Source organism: Coregonus clupeaformis, chromosome 5 (genome assembly GCF_020615455.1).
Source record: "Coregonus clupeaformis isolate EN_2021a chromosome 5, ASM2061545v1, whole genome shotgun sequence".
NCBI classification, from domain to species: Eukaryota; Metazoa; Chordata; class Actinopteri; order Salmoniformes; family Salmonidae; genus Coregonus; species Coregonus clupeaformis.
Window position 1 is genome coordinate 27,087,265 of NC_059196.1, and position 23,848 is coordinate 27,111,112.

At 42.6% G+C, this 23,848-nt stretch overlaps 1 protein-coding gene across 1 annotated transcript; it reads left to right on the plus strand.

Annotated features, from left to right (window-relative positions):
• The first annotated feature begins 11,140 nt into the window (after positions 1–11,140).
• LOC121566430 lies at positions 11,141–22,607 on the plus strand. Its single transcript, XM_041876471.2, has 4 exons — positions 11,141–12,386; positions 12,950–13,107; positions 15,324–15,371; positions 19,163–22,607. Exons 2-4 carry the CDS (start codon positions 12,972–12,974, stop codon positions 19,975–19,977), a joined length of 999 nt encoding a protein of 332 aa, XP_041732405.2. The 5' UTR covers positions 11,141–12,386; positions 12,950–12,971; the 3' UTR covers positions 19,978–22,607.
• Positions 22,608–23,848: the final 1,241 nt, after the last annotated feature.

Here is a 23,848-nt window from a genome sequence, read left to right on the forward strand (position 1 = left end):
GTGCTGTCATCATTGCTTTTCTTTATTTTTACTATTTTCTACATTGTAGAATAATAGTGAAGACATCAAAACTATGAAATAACACATAAGGAATCATGTAGTATATTTAACATTTTAGATTCTTCAAAGTAGCCACCCTTTGCCTTGATGATAGCTTTGCACACTCTTGGCATTCTCTTAACCAGCTTCATGAGGAATGCTTTTCCAACAGTCTTGAAGGAGTTCGCACATATGCTGAGCACTTGTTGGCTGCTTTTCCTTCAATCTGCGGTCCGACTCATCCCAAACCATCTCAATTGGGTTGAGGTCGGGTGATTGTGGAGACCAGGTCATCTGATGCAGCACTCCATCACTCTCCTTCTTGGTAAAATAGCCCTTACACAGCCTGGAGGTGTGTTGGGTCATTGTCCTTTTGAAAAACAAATGATAGTCCCACTAAGCGCAAACCAGATGGGATGTGCGTATCGCTGTAGAATGCTGTGGTAGCCATGCTGGTGTGCCTTGAATTCTAAATAAATCACAGACGGTGTCACCAGCAAAACACCCCCACACCATCACAACTCCTCCTCCATGCTTCACGGTGGGAACCACACATGCAGAGATCATCCGTTCACCTACTCTGCGTCTCACAAAGACACAGCGGTTGGAACCAGAAATCTCAAATTTGGACTCATCAGACCAAAGGACATATTTACACAGTCTAATGTCTATTGCTCGTGTTTCTTGGCCCAATCAAGTCTCTTCTTCTTATTGGTGTCCTTTAGTAGTGGTTTCTTTGCAGCAATTTGACCATGAAGGCCAGATTCACGCAGTCTCCTCTGAACAGTTGATGTTGAGATGTGTCTGTTACTTGAACTCTGTGAAGCATTTATTTGGGCTACAATCTGAGGTGCAGTTAACTCTAAGGAACATATCCTCTGCTGCAGAGGTAACTCTGGGTCTTCCTTTCCTGTGGCAGTCCTCATGAGAGCCAGTTTCATCATAGCACTTGATGGTTTTTGCGACTGCACTTGAAGAAATTTTCAAAGTTCTTGAAATGTTCCGTATTGACTGACCTTCATGTCTTAAAGTAATGATGGACTGTCATTTCTCTTTGCTTATTTGAGCTGTTCTTGCCATGATATGGACTTGGTCTTTTACCAAATAGGGCTATCTTCTGTATTCCACCCCTACCTTTTCACAACACAACTGATTGGCTCAAACGCATTAAGAAGGAAATAAATTCCACAAATTAACTTTTAACAAGGCACACTTGTTAATTGAAATGCATTCCAGGTGACTACCTCATGAAGCTGGTTGAGAGATTGCCAAGAGTGTGCAAAGCTGTCATGAAGGCAAAAGGTGTCTACTTTGAAGAATCTCAAATATAAAATATATTTTTATTTGTTTAACACTTTTTTGGTTACTACATGATTCCATATGTGTTATTTCATAGTTGTGATATCTTCACTATTATTCTACAATGTAGAAAATAGTAAAAATAAAGAAAAACCCTTGAATGAGTAGGTGTGTCCAAACTTTTGACTGGGACTGTGTGTGTATGTATATATATATATGTATATATATGTATATATATATATATATATATATATATATATATATATACACACACACATACACAGTGCATTCGGAAAGTATTCAGACCCCTTCCCTTTTTCCACATTTTGTTACATTACAGCCTTATTCTAAAATGTATTAAATATAATTTTTCCCTCATCAATCTACACACAATATCCCTTAATGACAAAGCGAAGACAGGTTTTTCGATTTCTTTTGCAATTTTTGTTAGTTTTTTAAAACAGAAAGACCCTTTGCTATGAGACATGAAATTGACCTCAAGTGCATCCTGTTTTCATTGATCATCCTTGACATGTTTGTACAACTTTGGTTGGAGTCCACCTGTGGTAAATTCAATTGATTGGACATGATTTGGTAAGGCACACCTGGCTATATAAGGTCCTGCAGTTGACAGTGCATGTCAGAGCAAAAACCAAGCCATGAGGTCGAAGGAATTGTCCGTAGAGCTCTGAGACAGGATTGTGTCGAAGCACAAATCTGGGGAAGGGTACCAAAACATTTCTGATGCATTGAAGGTCCCCAAGTACACAGTGGCCTCCATCATTCTTAAATGGAAGAAGTTTGGAACCACCAAGACTATTCCTAGAGCTGGCCGCCCGGCCAAATTTCGCAATCGGGGGAGAAGGGCCTTGGTCAGGGAGGTGACCAAGAACCCGATGGTCACTCTGACAGAGCTCCAGAGTTCCTCTGTGGAGATGGGAGAACCTTCCAGAAGGACAACCATCTCTGCAGCACTCTACCAATCAGGCCTTTATGGTAGAGTGGCCAAACTGAAGCCACTCCTCAGTAAAAGGCACATGACAGCCTGCTTGGAGTTTGCCAAAAGGCCCCTAAAGGACTCTCAGACTATGAGAAGCAAGATTATCTGGTCTGATGAAACCAAGATTGAACTCTGGCCTGAATGCTAAGTGTCACGTCTGGAGGAAACCTGGTACCATCCCTACCTTGAAGCATGGTGGTGGCAGCATCATGCTGTGGGGGTGGTTTTCAGCAGCAGGGACTGGGAGACTAGTCAGGATCAAGGTAAATATGAACGGAGAAAAGTACAGAGAGATCATTGATGAAAACATGCTCCAGAGCGCTCAGGACCTCAGACTGGGGAGAAGGTTCACCTTCCAACAGGACAACGGCCCTAAGCACACAGCCAAGACAACTGTATTCTATAATATTCTACTGTATCTTAGTCCATGCCGCTCTGTCATTGCTCGTACATATTTGTATATATTCTTAATTCCATTCCTTACTTAGATATGTGTGTATTGGGTATATGTTGTGAAATTGTTAGATATTACTTGTTAGAAATTACTGCACTGTCGGAGCTAGAAGCACAAGCACTTCGCTACACCCGCAATAACATCTGCTAAACACGTGTATGTGACTAATAACATTTGATTTGAATTGACAACGCAGGAGTGGTTTCGGGACAAGTCTCTGAATGTCCTTGAGTGGCCCAGCCAGAGCCCGGACTTGAAACCGATTGAACATCTCTGGAGAGACCTGAAAATAGCTGTGCAGCGACGCTCCCCATCCAACCTGACAGAGCTTGAGAGGATCTGCAGAGAAGAATGGGAGAAACTCCCCAAATACAGATGTGCCAAGCTTGTAGCGTCATACCCTAGAAGACTCGAGGCTGTAGTCGCTGCCAAAGGTGCTTCAACAAAGTACTGAGGAAAGGGTCTGAATACTTATGCAAATGTGATATTTCAGTTTTTTTATTTTTAATACATTTGCAAAAATTTCTAAAAACCTGTTTTTGCTTTGTCATTATGGGGTATTGTTTGTAGATTGATGAGGGGGAAAAAACATTGAATCCATTTTAGAACTTAACTTCACAAAATGTGGAAAAAGTCAAAGGGGTCTGAATATTTACAGGTTGAGGTGCAAATCCCATAGCACCGAGAAAGAAAAAAATATATAAATACTATAGGGAATCATTGAATCCAAAACCTGTCTTCTTGAACATGTTGAGTAAAACTAGCACTAAGAGTCGAAGACGTTTATTGGCCAAGCCTTATATAAACTAAACACCTGCTACCTCGAAAGCCTGTAGCAGCTGCATCTGTTCCTAACATGTGCTTTGCTATCTATTTTGTAAGGATTCAACTGTCTTGTTGCAAATTGCAAACTGGTAAAAATAAATTTGCCTTTTTGTATGTAGGTTGATGTACTTGACTAGTCGGACTAGTCGTTCGGTTGTTGAAGTCTTTGATGTTTCAACCAGAAGAAAAATAAATAATCCAAATGAGTATAGAAGTGGCGTGGTAGAGTGCTAGAGGCGTCACTATAGATCCGGGTTCGATCCCGGGCTGTGTCGCAGCCGGTGGCGACCGGGAGACCCATGAGGCGGTGTACAATTGGCCTAGCGTCATCCCGGATTAGGGGAGGGTTTGGCCGGCTGTGATGTCCTTGTCCCATCGCGCTCTAGCGACTCCTTGTGGCGGCCGGGCGTATGCACTCTGACTTAGGTCGCCAGTTGTACAGTGTTTCCTCCGACACATTGGTGCGGCTGGCTTCCTGGTTAAGCGAGCAGTGTGTCAAGAAGCAGTGCGGCTTGGCTAGGTCGTGTTTCGGAGGACGCATGGCTCTCAACCTTCGCCTCTCCCGATTCCGTACGGGAGTTGCAGCGATGGGACAAGACTGTAACTACCAATTTGATATCACGAAATTGGGGAGAAAAAGGGGTAAAAAGTACACACAAATCCACAACAAAAAAACTTTAAAAAAGGGCAGTGTTGGTATTGCTCAAAACTGTTTCACATACTCGTAGATCGGGTTGCTAACTAAATAACAAGGTTGACTTCAGATCGAGGTCGAGTTGGATTTTGTGGAAATTAAACTAAAACAACCTTGCCATAAGAAACAGCAGCTATGTTTGCTCGCTATCTCTCTCTCTCCCTCTCACACACACACACACACACAGAGGCAACAGCTGCTATGTTAGACCATTTGGAGCTTGCTCATTAAGTCAAGAGTGTACCTCTCAATACTAAGTCCACACAGTCACCATGACAACCGAGAGAGCTAGCTCTTCCCATGCCCACCAGCTAATGACATCACTAATGACATCCAGCCCCAAAGGCCATTAGACTGGCGTCTGATGACTGACATGGGGTGGTGGTCATTGAAGTGTCATTACAGAGTTGGCCTGAAGGAGGCAGAACACTCCTTAGATTCATAATCTAGGTCAGGGCTGGGCAACAAATCCAGGATCAATTCACCTGTCCCATATCCTTCTTTAAGGAAGGATATGGGACAGCTGAACTGATCCTGGATCTGTGCCTAAAAGTGCAACTTCTACATAGAGCAGGGATGGGCAACTCCAGTCCTAGGGAGCCTGATTGGTGCCACACTTTTCCCCCAGCTAACACGCCTGACTCCAGTAATCAACTAATCATGATCTTCAGTTCAGAATGCAGTTAGTTTAATCAGCTGTGTTTGCTTGCGATGGGGGGAAAAGTGTGACACCACTCCGGCCCCCGAAGACTGGAGTTGCCCATCCCTGCTCTAGGTAGAAGTTGCCCATTTAGGCACAGATCCAATATCAGTTCACCTGTCCCATATCCTGGATCAGTGCCTAGAAGGGCAACTTCTACCTAGTGTCCATCATAATATTACAGACCATCGGTAATATTGAGCTGAAGGTTTTATAAGAAGATGTATTTCTATGTTGTTGTTTTTTTAATATATATATTTCTAATTTATTTGTACTCGAGAAAAGTTGTGGATTAATTATCAAGGATGAATAAAATTATAAATCTGGTTAATGAACACAGTTTCCCTTTGAATAATATTGTATATCCCTTTTGAAGAATTGTTGGTTATATTGGAGATATATGGATTGATAGTGGTATCTACAGTATATGGTGTATAAGCTGTTGGGCATTGTGGTGTTTGTTTTACCATTGAGGTTTTTTTCTATTTCCTTGAGTCTTGAACATCCATGAGGGTCTTTTGAAAAGAGAGCTTATTCTTATTTGCCTGTTAATTATTTTGCTCTCTGACCAAATACAACCACTATTGCAGTAGTGGGCAGTCTTACCCTGCAAGGACTGTTTCCAGCCAAGCAGTAATTCTACTTGACCAATTCTTGATGGAATAATATGATTTGAATAGCAAAATTAGATGACCCTACCAACGGCAACACACTGCTATACTGTACTGCTATCAACAATGAAAAGACATTAATGATGTTTGATATGAAGCTAATAAGCAAATAATAATTAACAAGCGCGTTTCAGCTGCTTGAATAGACCTCCCTAACAACAGACAGTCAATGAAGGGCTGAAAACTATTCTATAAAAACAGTCATGATTTGTTTCCGTTCAAAAGTTGCCTTTATTGCGATAAGACTCTTGAATGAACTTCACTAGCTCGCCACGTGTATGCATGTATTATTTTTGTTTATTTTCGAGCAGCTTAACCTTTGGTTGTGGTGGTGATATCTGAAGTACTTGCATTAACTTGTGAGCTTTATATTGCGGATCATGTGTCCTGTTTTGTAATGATACGATACCAGAAATGACATACTGTTATTGCTATTTGCCATTATAATTGTAAAGTACCATTGTGGCCTAGTTGGTTGGTAAGTGTCTGTATATTGTTGTAGTCTTTTGTAACCACATGGTGTAACTTTGGTAATAGAGGATGCGACAATCCTAACATGTTGCATAAGTGGTGTGCCAAAGCCGAAAAACGTGAAATTGGTCGATCCCCGTCGAGGGAGGAGCTGATCTTTTGTATATGACAGTAAAACATTCTTATGTGTTGGCACCTTCAATTCTTGCACATTTTCTAATATGTATATTTCAACACTCTGCTCAGGCAAATTTGCCAAACTGCTAAACTTGGAACCAATCAGAACTCGCATACATACACCTCCACTACAAGACCATGGTATTGCCTACGGAGCAGCAAGAAGAACTGCCTCTCCCTAACTTCAGACTATGCTCAAACCCTGCACTCCGTTCTGCCAACTCTGGTCTCTTGGCCCTCCTGCTCAGCCCAGTCCAAGCACTTCTCTGTCCTGGCACCCCAATGGTGGAAGCAGCTTCCATATGAAGCTAGGACAGCAGTCTATGCCCATGTTCCGAAAACAACTGAAACTCTACCTCTTGAAAGAGTATCTATCTCAAATAATCCCACTGCAATCCACCCCCCCCCCTCGTGAACTAACACTCGCACTTGACTTTTTTCCACCTTACTAGCGCTGACTTTGCTCATAGCTACTTTATTGAGGAATAATGAACTTAATATGACTGTGATATGTGGTTGTCCAACCTATCTATATTCAGATGAATGCAATAACTGTAAATTGCTCTGGATAAGAGTGTCTGCTAAATTGTAAAAAAAAAAAAAAATAATAATAATAATAATGTAAAATGTGATGAAGGCAGCCAATGGCCTACTTCTTTCTAGGATGTAAACACAGCCTCAAATTAATTGCACTATAACGGTGACAAATGGTGCCCACAAACTGTTAGGGCCTACATAAAGCTGTACCAACAGCAGAGCTTTCTTTTCACCACCATGGAGTGAATCCTTACCACAGCTACACCTGGCTATCAGCAGAGCCTTGTCTGGCAGCGAAACAGTTAATTCAGCCTAATTACAGCCTTTTAAAAAAACATAGCTGATTTGGCTTGCTTAAACAAATGTGGTTTCTACTGACAATTGAGACATACAAACTATGGCATAAGGGGACGACGAGCAGATAAGAGGCAATCCGTAATTTCGATTATGACATTAATGAGCAAGCTTGGACGGACGTAGTCAATATAACTATTTGTTCAGCACTTTTGAAATGCACAGCAACCAAATTCAGAACATGGGCCGTTCTTACAGTATTCTCCCTGTACACCAAGTCAGAACCGTAGGATAAATAAAGGGGGCATATAAGCAGACAATGAAAGCTCTTACAATATTCGATAATTACATTTCTCTAAAACAGGCTATAGGCTACATGTGCACTACCAAGTCAGAACAGTAGGCAAAATAAAGAGGGGAAAATAGACCAAATGATTAGGGTGAGGCACATGGGCTACTAACAGCTTACTACACAACATACACTTAGTATTACTTTCTTAGCTACAGTAGACATATCTCCCTGGCATATTACATCATTTATGCAGCAGCATACAATACATTTTTGGACTCACCTTGTTGTGCTGTGCTCACTTGAACAAGAAGGAGGCGCGGTGGTCCTTCTTGTGGGCACATTTTGTCATCAAACTTTGTCATCTAAATCTGACATTCTCTGGATTTATGGTGCTTTCAAGACAACTGGGAACTTGGAAAAAACAAGGTAGAATCATTACATTTTTACATTTTAGTCATTTAGCAGACGCTCTTATCCAGAGCGACTTACAGTTAGTGAGTGCATACATAAAAATAAAAATCATACTACAGTCATGAAAACAGGACATCAGTGATCTTCAGGTCGGAGCTCTAGAAAGAGGCCTGAGTTCCCGACTTGGAATTCCGAGTTGGATGACCGTTCAAAACACATTTTTTTCCTTGTTCCCAGTTGTTTTGAACTCACTGAAGTCTGAGATTTCCCAGTTCCGAGTTTCCAGTTGTTTTGACCGCGGCAGAAATCATGCTGGATTGACAGCATGGTCAATGTATTCAAACTTGAAGCTGGTTGAGAGAATGCCAAGAGAGTGCAAAGCTGTCATCAAGGCAAAGGGTGGCTACTTTGAAGAAACTCAAATATAAAATATATTTTGATTTGTTTAACACTTTTTGGGTTGCTACATGATTCCATATGTGTTATTTCATAGTTTTGATGTCTTCACTATTATTCTACAATTTAGAAAATAGTAAAAAATAAAGAAAAACCCTTGAATGAGTAGGTTTGTCCAAACTTTTGACTGGTTCTGTACATTGTATCGCTCTCTGATTCAGAGGGGTTGGGTTAAATGCGGAAGACATATTTCAGTTGAATGCATTCAGTTGTCCAACTGACCAGGTATCCCCCTTTCCCTCTCCTTTCCTTTTCATTTACTCAAGTGTTTCCATTATTTTGGCAGTTACCTGTATATGTTTAAGACTATCTGCCTTTCCCCCTGAGTAGATAATGTGTGTCGTCAATCACCAATCAGGATATTACTTTATTCCAAATGTATTAATACGGGAGCAGGTCACCACACACACACAAGTGAATAGAGTGCTCTGCAATAATGAGGCTGGCCGACCCAACACTCTTGAGCGTTGGACCGAGAGCTCTGACATACAGAGATAAACAGAGGTCTTATATAGTAGACCTATAAATGCTTAGTCATGGCTGGTTCCACCACAACTTTCTCAATGTGTCGAACCAACCGATATCTACCGGATGAGGTGGCCAAATATTCTGTCCTCTGTGTTCTCTTGCAAGTATTAAGAACTGTTTGTTCTTAGAATAGAGGATAAGAAGAGACTTCGTTCGGAACAGAGATACCCTGTATCCGAACATGCAAGTTTCAGAGTACAGAGGGTGAGGGTAAGAACACGAGATGTGCACAGCCGTGGTGGACCAGGTACAGAGATATGTTAAAACAGCAACTTACACAACCAGAGTAACAGGACTGTACACACCTATCATTTATATTAACCTTAAAGTAATGCTAATACACATGTTCTCTCTCACATACCCCTCTTAAGAAACACAGTTTCTTCTATAAAAATGTAAGGGTTCAAGCATTACATAATTATTGTTAAGCATACATTCAAACTAACAAAATACTTCCTTCTTGTGCCTGACATTTCATCCATGGTAAACAAACTTCCTTTGAGTTTAATACCTTATTTTTCAAAACCCAGTCAATCTGGAAAATAATCAAACCCATAAACTCCTGAGTGGCGCAGTGGTCTAAGGCTGTGCCACTAGCTGTGCCACTAGAGATCCTGGTTCGAATCCAGGCTCTGTCGTAGCTGGCCGCGACCGGGAGAACCATGGGGTGGCGCACAATTGGCCCAGCGTTATCCAGGGTAGGGGAGGGAATGGCCGGCAGGGATGTAGCTCAGTTGGTAGAGCATGGCGTTTGCAACGCCAGGGTTGTGGGTTCGATTCCCACGGGGGGTATGAAAGAATATATTAAAAATAATGTATGCACTCACTAACTGTAAGTCGCTCTGGATAAGAGCGTCTGCTAAATGACAACAACAAAAAATACACAGTTAACATCATACACAAGCTGCATTACAGCAAATAGGACAATCATCACGTTTAGAATCCTTCCTGTGACAGAGACCCCTCTCTGGGCACTTGGCACACACAGTGTGGAACATGAGCTCCACATCTGGGTCCTTATGCTCAGGATTGAGGTCCTTATCATCAGAGATGTAATAAGGAATAGGTCAGGGAAATCATTCAGTTTCCAAATCATAATTAAAACCCAATTAATTATCCAACCCGAATTTAGAATGACATTGCTCAGTGATTCACGTTGGTTCCATCACTCAGAGTTAAAACCCTCAACTTAGCACACATCGGCACTAGCAGAATTTACATGAACATACAGTATAATTATCCATAATTCTAGCATTAACTTTCTCATCACGGTTATAATTACAGATCAGTACCTCAATGCATTTTTTGTCTAAATTACTATACATTTCGCAGTGTGTAGACCTCTACAATCAACTTGATACCCCAAATAAAGAACTTTGGACAAGTCCAAATCAATTATGGGCACAGTTGACCAACCCCCTCCCTCCCCGGCATTCAATCTTCTGGTGTTTCTTTATAGCTTCACACTTCGTCTTCCCAATGGCACAAATGTTCAAAGTGGATGGCCCATGATAATGTCTCTCACCTGAGCCGCCCCTGTCCTTTACAGTCCATTATGTCTTGTCCATTTGCCAACCAGCAACATGAGAGAAGTTTGGAACGGATCTCTCTCCATGCTCACTCCACGTGGACTCCTGTCGCACTCCTGAGAGAAAAGGCATGTGAGAACAAGCAGTTGATAGCTTCGACTGGATGCTGTGTACAGGTTGCTGGCTCGGACTCAGGTCTCACGGTAGAAGTGGTGAAGGACCATACTGAACGCCATTTTCGCCTCTTCAGCCGGTCAGAGGAGGTTGAGGTCCACACTGTTTGGTCAAATTGTCCATGCATCTAGATACCATCTGTGGTCATCTTTGCCATAACCTTGATGAGAGGACAGATCAGAACAACCGCCTGGTCTCATAGACTAGACGTAACATAGTAAATGTAAATATGTGACACTCAAATTAGTATGATATGTTACATTTGGTATGGTTACATAAGACATATGGTTACTTAAGGCAAAAACAAAAGTACGTTGGTTGGTCGGGGTAGGTGGGCGTATAACGCGAACAAAGGTTGCGAGTTTGAATCTGATCACGGACAACTTTAGCATTTTAGCTAATTAGCAACTTTTCAGCTACTTACTCATTTTAAGCTACTTTGCAACTACTTCCCATGTTAGCTAAGCCTTCCCTAACCCTAACCCTAACCTTAACCCTTTTAACTAACCCTTCCCCTAACCCTAACCTTTACCCTTGAACCTAACCTATAAACTTAACCCTAACCTTAACCCTAACTCCTAGCCTAGCTAACGTTAGCCAGCTAGCTAACCTTAGCTACTAGCCACCTAGCTAGAATTCGTAAGATATCATACATTTAGAAAATTCATAACACATTGTACATTTTGCATAATGGGTGATGGACATCCACAAATTAATACATACCATACGAAACGTAACATACTGTATCATACCAAATGGACTGTCTCGGATTAACGTACAGACTAATACTAAATGCTCTGTGACCAGGTTGAATATCAATGATTGGCAGTCTTAATTCTTCGCCAATTGATCATTGTGCCAAATGTTTAGATTTTTTTTTTTAAACGTAGATAATTTCCCTATAGACAGAACAGCTAGGCCTGTCCATCAAGCCTAGCAAGACATTGCCACCCCCCATCAGGTCTGAAATTACTGGCATTAGGCCTATGTCAGGTTGTCTCCAGGGGGACGCATGTCAAGAGAAATGTCCCTGTCCATGGTGCTGAAATTGAGCCCGTTATTTGCCGTGCATATTCTCAAAGTAGCCAATATGATATCGTAGGAACCCTGGCTGGAATAAACAAGCTTTGGTGCCACCCCAACATTTGTCTAACCAAAAGTACAGTCATTTTAATATTCATAATAAAGACGCTCCTGTCCTGTCTCTGCCTTCGGACTACTGCTATATCGATCCTGGCAAAAGTCGATATTGGGTACGGCCACTCCTTCCAATAAGCTGCATTCGAGTCGTACGATCATCTCGCGTGTTCCGGTCATGAAGTCTTGTTTTCATCATACGACAGTAGACTACTGTACCAGCTCAACCAGCGCAACCCAACGGACGATGGAGGAGAGAGATGCTGCTCCTGTCGAAATGTATCGCTCTCCGTTACCATACGTTACACAGATGTAGGCTACAATCTACTTGTTTATGGTGACCTTGTTATGAGTATTTTGGCAATAACTGTGACTGACGCAGCGAGATGGTGCGGCAGTAACGAAGACATATTTATCCTGTTGTAGCCTCCCAGGACGGTTGTGCGATGCGTCGCTGATCTGCAATTGTTTCTGTATAAAGGCTATCATTGATTGATTCGTCATCTTTCGTTCTTTAAAAAACGTTGTCGCCTGCAAATAAGGTTGGCTTGAGCTCAATTATTGGACGAATAGCCTAAATGGGTTTGGAACATTCCTGGAAAACAATCATGTATGGATCAAAGGACTTGTTTATAGCACTTATGAATTTCATATCGTAATTCTGTGGGACTCCGTTCAACATTATCTAAAATAGCACGGTAAGCATGGATCATTTTCATAACATTGCCACATATATTGAGTGTATTGTAGGCATGTAGTAATCTACTGTAAAATTGAATTATACTGGTACTAGAACTGTCAACATACTGTAACCTACCTATTGCGTTGGTTTCTTCCATCTCTCTATTGGGTGATCAATGAACCTTTTACTGCATGACCTTAATGGTGAACTCAAACACACTTTATCTTACCTGACATCACCATCATCAATCAGTGTTGGTTTTTTATTTATCTTAGAATAAATGAAGACTTCCATGTTTCTCTTGTTGTAATGCTTATTGAAAATGTATTTCAGGTGATATTCTAACCTGCATTGTAAATTAAGATTAAATAATTAACCTACAGTGAAGGTCAATAAAGAAAAGGGAAAGATACTGCAAATGCATCATTACACACACACACACACACACACACACACACACACACACACATCTGGAATACTTCCTTTTGTTATTGTTCATCATTAGTAGCAGGAAAGTGACACTTATACACATGCAGGTATAATGTATATTAACGCCCTCTGACCCCGTTCTCTGTGCAGGGTGCAGGACAGGTGTGTCATCATGGAACATACAGGCTCCACCTTGGACATGCAGATGGAGAGTGTTGAGAGGAGTACAGTGTTTCTCAGACAGGAACATCTCACCCTACTGCATGGCCTACACCAGGAGATCCTGTCCTTGCAGAAACGATGCACCGGTGAGTCTATACATCACACACACACACACACACACACACACACACACACACACACACACACACACACACACACACACACACACACACACACACCGTATGCACACGTGCGCACAAACACACACACACAGATCAAATTAGACTAGTGGAGTAGACAGTGACCCTCTTTACAACAACAGCGCTACTGCCAAGTCAAGCAGAGGCAGACCTCACTGCAGAACAAGATGTAGCCAAGAAGGCAATGAAGCATCCCTATGGATGCATCCCTTCTCTTCCTCTCTTCTTCTCTGCACTCAGCTCTCCTACTGTTCAGTTAAAGGGCATCACCACATGTTGTTGTGGTTTGACTGACAGACTAGGCCCATACACAGCAAAGATGCTAAAGCCTTCAAAGCTTAGATACAAACTCAATGTAGCCTACTGTACTAGTCTGTCAGCGCAATCAATTTGTTTTCTTGGGACTATTAACTTTAACTTGAACAGAGCAGGTTTACCTCAGTGAATCCTCCCCCACTACAGCCAGGGTTTCCATGAAAGGGAACCACAGATTAATACCTTCCTGTTCCTGGCAGTCAGGGAGTCTGATTCCCCCTCTGGAGTCATCCTCTCTGCTTGGGTTCATCTATCCATCCTCCTCTTTCTCTTTTGTCCTTCCTTTCTCTATCTGTCTTTCGTTCTCTCTCTCTCCCTCCTCTCTTTTTCTCTCACTCTCTCTCTCTGTGGGGGTTGATGGGCTTTTCTGAGCAGGCAAAGGAGGGTGATAGGTTAAAGGATTTACTGTGCTTATTTTGGGAGGTAAACTGTCTATTCATCCCAGCAGGCGAGTGAGAGGGAATAGACAGGGAAAGAAAATAAATACTGTACCGTATATTTTAGTGTTTGTCCTTGAGGGCAACCCAAGCATGGCGTCTGTCTGTGCTGACTGGAGAAGTGCTTAGAGTCCACCCAGCTAAACATAATCAGTTTAACTCAATGTGATTACTGTTTGTCCAGTCTACACAAGGCCCTAATCACGTCTCTCTGAACTGTCTGCAATCAAGTTAATTGACAGACTAGACGCAAACAAACAGATTGGACATTCACTGCTTCAACAGCACTACAGTTATGATTAAGGATTAACATGGGTAACAGGGATCCCGGGACTGTCCCGGGAATACTTCACATTTCCCGAAAAAATGTAATGAAAGACCCAGGAAATTACAACATTGTGCCCCAATGTTGGCACTAATGCAGGCCCTACACATGCGCAATATCAGATTAGAAAAAAATGGCACATTATCCAAACAAGTTGTCACATGGAAACCTTTAGCCTAGCGCATTTATTTCACACAAAGTCGCTATAAATTCAAAGTGCACGCATAATTGACACTGCCGGACTGCACACCGACCTGAATGCAGTTAACCACACTGACCTACAGGAAACCCCTACAGTAGGCCTATAGACTATAAAATAATGTGTGCCTCTTTGCGCTCTCATTGTGAATCTTCAGACAGTCACAGATTTGATAGGCCTATACACAATTTACTACATAGGCATCTCTGTCACAGATATGAAGTCTGTTAACAATTCAGAGATGCATTAGGAAAATTATCCTGTCCTAGAGCCTAGGCTATTTTCCTATCCAGTCCCAATCCCACTGAAACCTAAAATCCTGACTCCTGTCTCGCATGAAAATTCCTAAATGTATTCTGTAATCCATAGGTTGCATTATCAAAGCACGTCTCGCCTATACATGTCAAAATACCGCAATAACATTTCCCCTGCTTCTCTGCGCAGTCTCATAGCCTAGCATACTTACTGTCCATATGAGTGCTGAGGAAATATTCTGTCGACAAGTATTTTGCTCCGCTCATACAGGAGTAATAAAGGCCTAGTGCACAATTTTGTAAATCTTTTTTTTAGTGCTGCACACCCTCAGCACCCCTACTTCCCGCGGCTTTTATGGGCACTTCCAATTTCTGCTGTATTTCCCGGGACTCTCAGGATAAATATGAATTATTCCTGGTATTGACACTCTGTAGATTTTTGGGAAATATTAATCCCTAGTTTCGATTAGCATTAGCATTTAGAGTCTTTCAATGAGACACATCAGATTGAATGCTTTCCTTTCTATTTATTATTTATGTAAATTCCTGAAATCTATCTATTTGTCTCCTAGACTTACTCATATTACTCATTTCTGTCTCACTTATTTCTAATTTCTTGTCTGTTTTCTCAGAGTTGACATGTGAGCTGAATGTGAAGCCTCCAGGCAAGAGTGAACTGGGTAAGTTCTGTGTCTCTCTACAAAATTGACATTATGCTAAAATCTTATCTTAGATAATTACAGAGACAGAGGGGGTGGGAGGGAAAGGGTGGTGGAGAGAAAGAAAGGAGGAGATGGGGGGGTCATGCCCATCTGCAGCCAATTATAACTCATCAGGACACCCCTATTTTTCCAGAGCAGGCCATCCTTCGCTCTATCTCTCCACCACAGTCCCCACTCCTCCATCCTCGCAAATTGATCCATCCATTTTTCCTCCCCTCTCATGTTCCTCTGCGCCATGGTGGAGGGATCCAATTACAGTCTGTTTGCTGAGACAGAGAGATGGAGGGACAAGGGAGGAAGGCAGGGAGTGGGGAGGATGGTACAGTTAGGGGGGCACAAGAAAGTGTTAGAGGGACAGTAAGAGAGAGGGAGAGATAAAGTGGTAAAGAGAGAGAGAGAGAGAGAGAGAGAGAGAGAGAGAGAGGAGGGGAGGGGAAAGGAGGGAGAAATGGAGATTAGATTACACTGCATTTTCTATATTTGGAACATGACCTCACCACCCTGGTGTAGTGGGCGACAGTTAGACAGAGACCAGGGAGAACTACACCCAGGAGAGAGCTGGGGTTCCCAGAGAGAGGAGGAGGGAGGGAAAGATAATGAGCAAGGGGGGGAGGGGGTGCAAGGAGTGAAGGGCGGGAGGGGAGAAACAGAGATGTAGAAAGAGACGGAGGAAGGGGAAGGGGAAAGAGAAGAGGGGGAGGGAGGGAAAGAGAAGGAGAAAGGGGGTACTCAGAGAGAGGGGGAGGGAGGGAAAGAGACGGAGGAAGGGGAGGAGGGGTGCAAGTAGTGAAGGGTGGGAGGGGAGAAACAGATAAGTAGAAAGACAAATCTGTAAAATAGAGATTGGGATCGAGAGAAGAATGTAGACAGAGGGATGGAGAAACAGGTACAGGATGAGAGAGACTGGTACAGAGAGAGGGATTAAACGTGATGAGAGGAGAGAAGAACAAGAGAAAGAGAGGAGGGTGAGAAAGGAGATAGAGAAAGGAAGGGCTACTTACAGTTGAAGTCTGAAGTTTACATACACCTTAGCCAAATAAATTAAACTCTGTTTTTCACAATTCCTGACATTTAATCATAGTAAACATTCCCTGTCTTAGGTCAGTTAGGATCACCACTTTATTTTAAGAATGTGAAATGTCAGAATAATAGTAGAGATAATTATTTATTTCAGCTTGTATTTCTTTCATCACATTCCCAGTGGGTCAGAAGTTTACATACACTCAATTAGTATTTGGTAGCGTTCCCTTTAAATTATTTAACGTGGGTCAAACGTTTCAGGTAGCCTTCCACAAGCTTCCCACAATAAATTGGGTGAATTTTGGCCCATTCCTCCTGACAGAGCTGGTGTAACTGAGTCAGGTTTGTAGGCCGCCTTGCTCGCACACGCTTTTTCACTTCTGCCCACAAATGTTCTATAGGATTGAGGTCAGGGCTTTGTGATGGCCACTCCAATACCTTGACTTTGTTGTCTTTAAGCCATTTTGCCACAACTTTGGAAGTATGCTTGGGGTCATTGTCCATTTGGAAGACCCATTTGCGACCAAGCTTTAACTTCCTGACTGATGTCTTGAGATGTTGCTTCAATATATCCACATAATTTTCCTTCCTCATGATGCCACCTATTTTGTGAAGTGCACCAGTCCCTCCTGCAGCAAAGCACCCCCACAGCATGATGCTGCCACCCCCGTGCTTCACGGTTGGGATGGTGTTCTTCGGCTTGCAAGCTACCCACTTTTTCCTCCAAACATAACGATGGTCATTATGGCCAAACAGTTCTATTTTTGTTTCATCAGACCAGAGGACATTTCTCCAAAAAGTACGATCTTTGTCCCCATGTGCAGTTGCAAACCGTAGTCTGGCTTTTTTATGGCGGTTTTGGAACAGTGGCTTCGTTTTCTGGAATTTTCCAAGCTGTTTAAAGCCACAGTCAACTCAGTGTATGTAAACTTCTGACCCACTGGAATTGTGATACAGTGAATTATAAGTGAAATAATCTGTCTGTAAACAATTGCTGGAAAAATTACTTGTGCCATGCACAAAGTAGATGTCCTAACCGACTTGCCAAAACTATAGTTTGTTAACAAGAAATTTGTGGAGTGGTTGAAAAACAAGTTTTGATGACTCCAACCTAAGTGTATGTAAACTTCAACTGTATATGGATATCAGGTTCCTCCTATTCTAAACGTAATGTAGCAATCCTAATATAGGCCTAACGAACATCCCTACTGATCATTTTACAATGATTTCACATCAAAGTTTCAACTAATCACAGCACCTTTTGCTCCTCTTTTTGTGGGATTCTCTCTTCCCATCCGTCTTCTTTGACCTAATTCTTGGGTCAACCAGCGTACCAGAGGCTGTGGTGTAATCCCTCTCCCCTGGCACAGCTGTCTGAGCTCGGCAGCCTCAGCCCAAAGGCACAGCTGTCTGAGCTCGGCAGCCTCAGCCCAAAGGCACAGCTACAGAACAGCTACAGCTAGGTCTGACTAAGGCTTTTTTAAACCCCCATTCCTATTGGAGGATTTCACTGTGATGGAGTACTGTAGCTTTGACTTTGCTCCAAAAGCGCAGCAAATTTTGTACACTGATTTTAGACTAGCTGTCACACCCTGGCTCTGGGGACTCTTTAATGTTGAGCCAGGGTGTTAGTTCCTATGTTTAGTTGTTCTATGTGTTTATTCTAGATCGTTTAGATCTATGTTGGCCAGGGTGGTTCCCAATCAGAGGCAGCTGATTCTCGTTGTCTCTGATTGGGTACCATACTTAGGCAGCCTGTTTTGCACAGTTGATTGTGGGATCTTGTTCTGTATAGGTTTGTGTTGGTGAACCTTTAGACTTCACGTATCGTTTTGTTGTTGGTGTAAAGTACTCATTAAAAGATGTACGCCTACCACGCTGCGCCTTGGTCCGGTTCCTATAACGATCGTGACACTAGCGGTTAAAACTGGATACAGTGACGTTATCACAGCCAATTCCTGGTGTAATGATGACATCAGTGCAGCCAATTTTGTCCGCTGGGAAAGTAGGTATTATTGGGTTGAGGGGGCTATCAGTATGTTACTACATTGAATGTTATATCGGCCACCAACCCACCAAAACAATCACCTTCCTTCCCCTCCCATCACACCACCACTGCATGTGAGCCAGTCTGCTCTCTTCACTCTCTCTCTATAGTGGGTAAGTGGCAGCAGATGGCACACCCTGCCAGTGGCCATGCCGTTGCTGGTAGAGATTGGGTGGTGGATACTGGCAGGGATTTGCTCAATGGCTCTTTAATCCTTTCCCCATATGTGCTCAGTCTTCTGCCTTTGTCCAGGCAATCCCTAAACCCACATACCATTTCCTATCTGCCAGATTATCCAAAAATGTGCTTTGAGGCCAAATTGGTGATTGAAAGCAGCCAGCGCTGGTCACATTACCTAATTCCATATCCATTTGACTGACTGGATCATATCCAGGCAGTGTGTTATCGTTCTGTATGTGCTCTATGCTCTGTTCTCTGGTCCTATGTCCAGATGTCCAGGAGGTTGGGGGATGGGGTTAGGAGGAGTTATCTGTGTGGTCAATATGTCAGCATGAGTAATAGATGCCAAATACACACTGACCTTAATGTAAATCCTGGCAGCCGCATTTAAGGCTTGTTTTTCTGTCTGAATGTTAGCTATCTGTCTGTGAATCTCTGATGCGTCCTTACTATTTAACTTTTGTGTGCTTATCTGCTTGTGTGTTCGTGTGTTCGTCCTCAGACCTGGCGGAGGAGGAGGAGCAGTTGGAGGCCCGCTGTCTGGAGGTCGAAGATCGCCTGGCCGAGCAGCAGTGCACCCTGGGAGAGCTGCGTAAGGAGCTGACTCACAAGGGGGCGCTGGTAGGCACGCTGCGGGCTAACCTCAAGGAGAAGGAGCGCCGCTTCCTGGACGAGCTGAAGCGCCGCAGCCAAAGCTCCACGGTGCTCAACACAGAGCTGCAGAAGCAGACCGAGGCGGCAGCCTACCTCTCCTTCCAGCTGCACGCCGCCCGCCAGAAACTCCACCACCAGCGGCTGCAGCAGAGGCAGCAGGCACTCAGGGAGAACCAGGAGAATAGGGATCGTCGTCATGGGAAACCCCCTGGGCTCCAGTACAGCCAAGCAGCCGAGTGGGACACCGCCACCTTTTCTCCCTTTTCTCCTCAGTCGCCCTCCGGTTTCTCCAATGCCTCCAACGCCAGCTCCGCCATAGCCTCCCCTGTGGTCAAGCCTAAACGCAGGGGCTGCAGGACCACGTCAGGGCACCATCTCCGGGCGGAGAGGGCCAGGGAGTGTGTCCCCCAGGAGAGGGTGACGGGTCCCGCAGAGCCCACCGCCATGCCTGACCCAGCGCTGTTCCTCCACCCTCACCGCAGGCACCACATGTCCAGGGCCAGGCATTCCCACTTCCCGGCCCACAGACAGCCTCCTCTGGTGGGGGAAAGAGGGGAGGAGGAGGGGGGTGGAGAGGGGCCCATGGAGCCCCAGGATGGCGCTCCTCCCAGACTGGCAGCCACGGCCAGAGCGCCACCTGCTGGCTGCTCAAACCAAGGCTGAATAACCAGCCCCACTGTGACCATCCCTAGAAATGCATCATCACTAGCATCATCATCATCACTATCATCATAATCATTGTCATCATCATCATCATCATCATCGCTATCCTCATAATCACTATGACTATCTGATTTTATTAATACTGTAAATTGACCATTGTCCTGCACCTTGATCGAATTGATACTGAGATTAATTTAGCATTGTTGATTATAATCCTATTAACTCTAATTACTGGTATTTAGATGAATTGCTATGATGAACACTTTTTATAATTATACATATTGACATAAACTGAATTAACCCAAACTTCCAAGTGTACGAACACACAATGAGGTTGTTGTTGCTAATCACTTCACGTCAATTACACTGGCGTTGCTCTATATAACGTTATTATGGGGCCTTATTCGAGTGTGGCATCCTTTGTGGAGGTTAGTTTAACCTATGGCCTGTAGCCATAGACCACAGCACCTACTGTGCATTTACCTTAACCTTCTGTGTCGTTTTAGGGCCAACCATAAATCAACCCTGGATTGCCCTTGTAGAAAACATTTTCTGACCTCTGTTGCACTGAGTCACAGTTGGGTAGTGTCTGAGCATCTGTGTATGTCCTTGCTGTGAACACTATTGATCTTTTAGATCTGCATCGGTGGCCTTCACTGGAAAAGGTCCCACAGGGCCAAGAGGTGTAGTCATGCCGTCATATCCCACTGAATCTTTCTTTATTCCATTGGTCATACAATAGGTATGCCTAAAGCACACTATATATGTTATACAATAATTGAAAGTCACAGTATTCCACTGGCCTCACACACAGATCTTAGTGGGTTTCAAATATATTGTGCCTCTGAGTTTTAAAAAAACACCTTAGGGAAAATAGACGGAGAGGAATATTGTTTATAGATGGTTTTGTTGCTGTTTGTTTTGGGTTGAATTTAGGTTGTCTGATTTGATTTCACTATTACTAGTCAAGCAAAAAGGGTTGTTAGGGCCTTCTGGCAGATGTGTCTCTTGTCTCAGATAGCTGAGAAGAGAAAATGCTCAGTTTCTTAAATAAAGGGTTCATATTGGTTATCTACATGGTAGATTCCAAGCTGTTGAAAGCCATTAGTTGACACTATGGAACCAGCCAATGACATTGATTTGCACTTGGCGGACCCTAGTGGTGTAGTGAGAGAATAGCACCCAAACAGATGAAGATGTGTGGTGTCAATGTATCTGAAGATTTAACCTAGTCTCCTTTCCTTTTTATGGTCTTTTAGTTGATGAAAATTGTGGATTTTGCATTCAACATCAGATAGAAGATATTCTTACATTTTTTAACTGTATATCTTGGTAGGTAATATATCTTAACCCTTATATGAATGTACATATATAGTCTGATAATAACTCAATATAACACAGAGGTAATCTTTTTAGCAGACACTCTTAGCCAGAGCGACTTACAGTAGTGAGTGCATACTTTTTCATACTAGTCCCCCGTGGGAATCGAACCCACAACCATGCTCTACCAACTGAGCCACACGGGAAATGTCATCAATGGGTTATTTAATACAAAATAATTATTATTATACCATATAAAATTGAATACTGTAAAAGGTATTAGAAGGATGTTTTATTATGATTGTTTAACTTAATATTTTTTATGACTTATTTAACTGATTGTTTAATATATTATGTTTATTATATCACAGATTGTTATAAAACTATTATGTTATTTTCTGTATTTATCTGTCTATAAGGCATTTGGAGGAGGCATTGTCATGGAATGCCTTTGAAGAAGAGAAGATGGGTTGAATTCAGTGCAGACATTTAACATTGTTGATTTTTACAATGTAAGAAGAGCTGCCTCATTACTGAAAAGTAACCGACTTAAACAATTGCTGTCAAGCCCCCCAAAAAATGGCCCGTGTCCCATAGGCGCAACTTTATTTTTCTGTGTAGAAAAATGCAAGGAGGTTCTGCCATGGTGCCCAGATTCATGGTCAACGCCTCCATAATGGCACTTAACCCTTAGCCTGCAAGCAAGCAATTTATCATGACTGTGCACTATTTCCTCAGCTTCCGAGAACACATTCCCCATTTAATATTGAAATTACAGTAACATGGCAATCCTCATTGTAAATGTTTATACAGTACATGTGCTTCTTAGGGAACTAGAAGTTAGACTGTTAAGCTTTTTTATTTTTAAAGCAAATGTCCTTGGGTTATGTACTTGTGAAATACTGTACCTGTGCTTATAGTTGTGTAGGTACAGATGTGGTTTGTGGCTATAGCCAGCCATGTCCAAAAAATATCCTTACTTTCACAGGGACACATTCCACTCTACAACTAAGCAATATGAACAGAGAAAACTGACACTTCAAATCTTACACATTTTGGACATTGAAATGTGTGACACACTGATATTATATTATATCACAGACAAATAACAAATAAAAACACTCTCTTTATTCTTAATCAAATAGCTAAACAGCTTTGATATACTGTTGAATCAGATTGTGGTGAAAGGTGTCTTATGATGACAATGATGAGCCAAAGAGGCCCAACACGGTTGTATGGTGTTCTGCCTTAGAGTTGTCCTGCTGTGGCTATGCTATGTAACGTTACAGCATAGCCATGCACAATTACATTGAAAAAAAAGTATGCGTCCTTTGTCTGTCACAAATGTTGAATACAATTATATTTGAACTTACTCTGCCAATTGTCCGTGGGTCGAAATCTGCGACAAAATATCCACAGGAAAGCATTATTAAACCAACTTCGAAACGCGGGTCTCTGTGTGTGGCAATCAATATTTGTTTGCTCGTGACCTAAGGCATGTGCACAAGACGGAGGTACATGCACAAGATGCATGCATACTAGCCGAAGTCTTGCAGGTGTATACATGATTTTGCGGATGTGCCAGGTGATGGAAATTGCAAGGGCAGTACCGGCACTCTAAAAAGTTGGGTAAATAATACTTTCCTGTGGATATTCTGAAGGACCAACCTCACAGATAACAGGTAGAGTAAGTTAAAATGTAATCGTATTGAACATTCTGGCTTGTAAGGAAACTTTTTTTCACACTGTATACCAAGAATTGGTATCAGTCTGATTTATTAGGCAAGCCTTGTTCTCCTCTTTCTGAATACCAGGGGAGGATGGGTCACACATTTTCTTTATTGATTCTTCATCAAAAACTCTTATCTTCCCCTCCTGCTCTCCTTGCTTCCTTCTGATGCTTTGAGGAGGTGGCAAGGAGAACAGACACAAGGAATCAAGCAAGGACTTTTGAGATCACCCTGGTATCCTCACTTCTATCTTCTATCTGGTTTCCAATTTCACATTTCGTAAAATGTTTCTCTATCCATTTACTCACTAGCATGAAGAAAATTAGGATGAGTGAGACATTTGAATGAATTTCTCCTGATGAGTATGTCTTCCATTTTGATAAGGAGCAAGGTTTTTTTGTGTAAAAACTCTCTCACCATTGGTGCCCAGAGGTCATTGCTGACAGAAGCCGGAGGTCACTGAGATAAATCCACAACATTATTTCATACTAGTGGGTGTCACCATTACCTCATCGCGAGACCATGAGCCCGACTCATGTCCACTACACGGGCATTTTAATAAGATTTTTGGTTTTATCTTGTTTGATATGTTGTCTTTTCAAGCAATAAAAAGCCACCACTTTATATGTTCCCTCTGGCATACAACATAAGGTATGCAGTGAGACACTCTGAGGGCGCATCCTCTCAAGACCCTGAGGTGTGTTGTGTCATATGGTCCCATGCTGAGCACCCCCCACCCCCGTCTCTACAGCACTCCTGTGTTAGCTTACTGTAGAGCAAAGAGCTGTACACGTTATTTGAATAAAATGTAGGATTGACTA

What these genes read in the sequence shown, in the direction of transcription:
- LOC121566430 (XM_041876471.2), top strand. Translation starts at nt 12,972, where the DNA reads ATGGAACATACAGGCTCCACCTTGGACATGCAGATGGAGAGTGTTGAG. An exon ending in CTTGCAGAAACGATGCACCG is followed by an intron (nt 13,108 to 15,323) that starts GTGAGTCTATAC and finishes CTGTTTTCTCAG; the next exon opens with AGTTGACATGTGAGCTGAAT. An exon ending in TCCAGGCAAGAGTGAACTGG is followed by an intron (nt 15,372 to 19,162) that starts GTAAGTTCTGTG and finishes GTTCGTCCTCAG; the next exon opens with ACCTGGCGGAGGAGGAGGAG.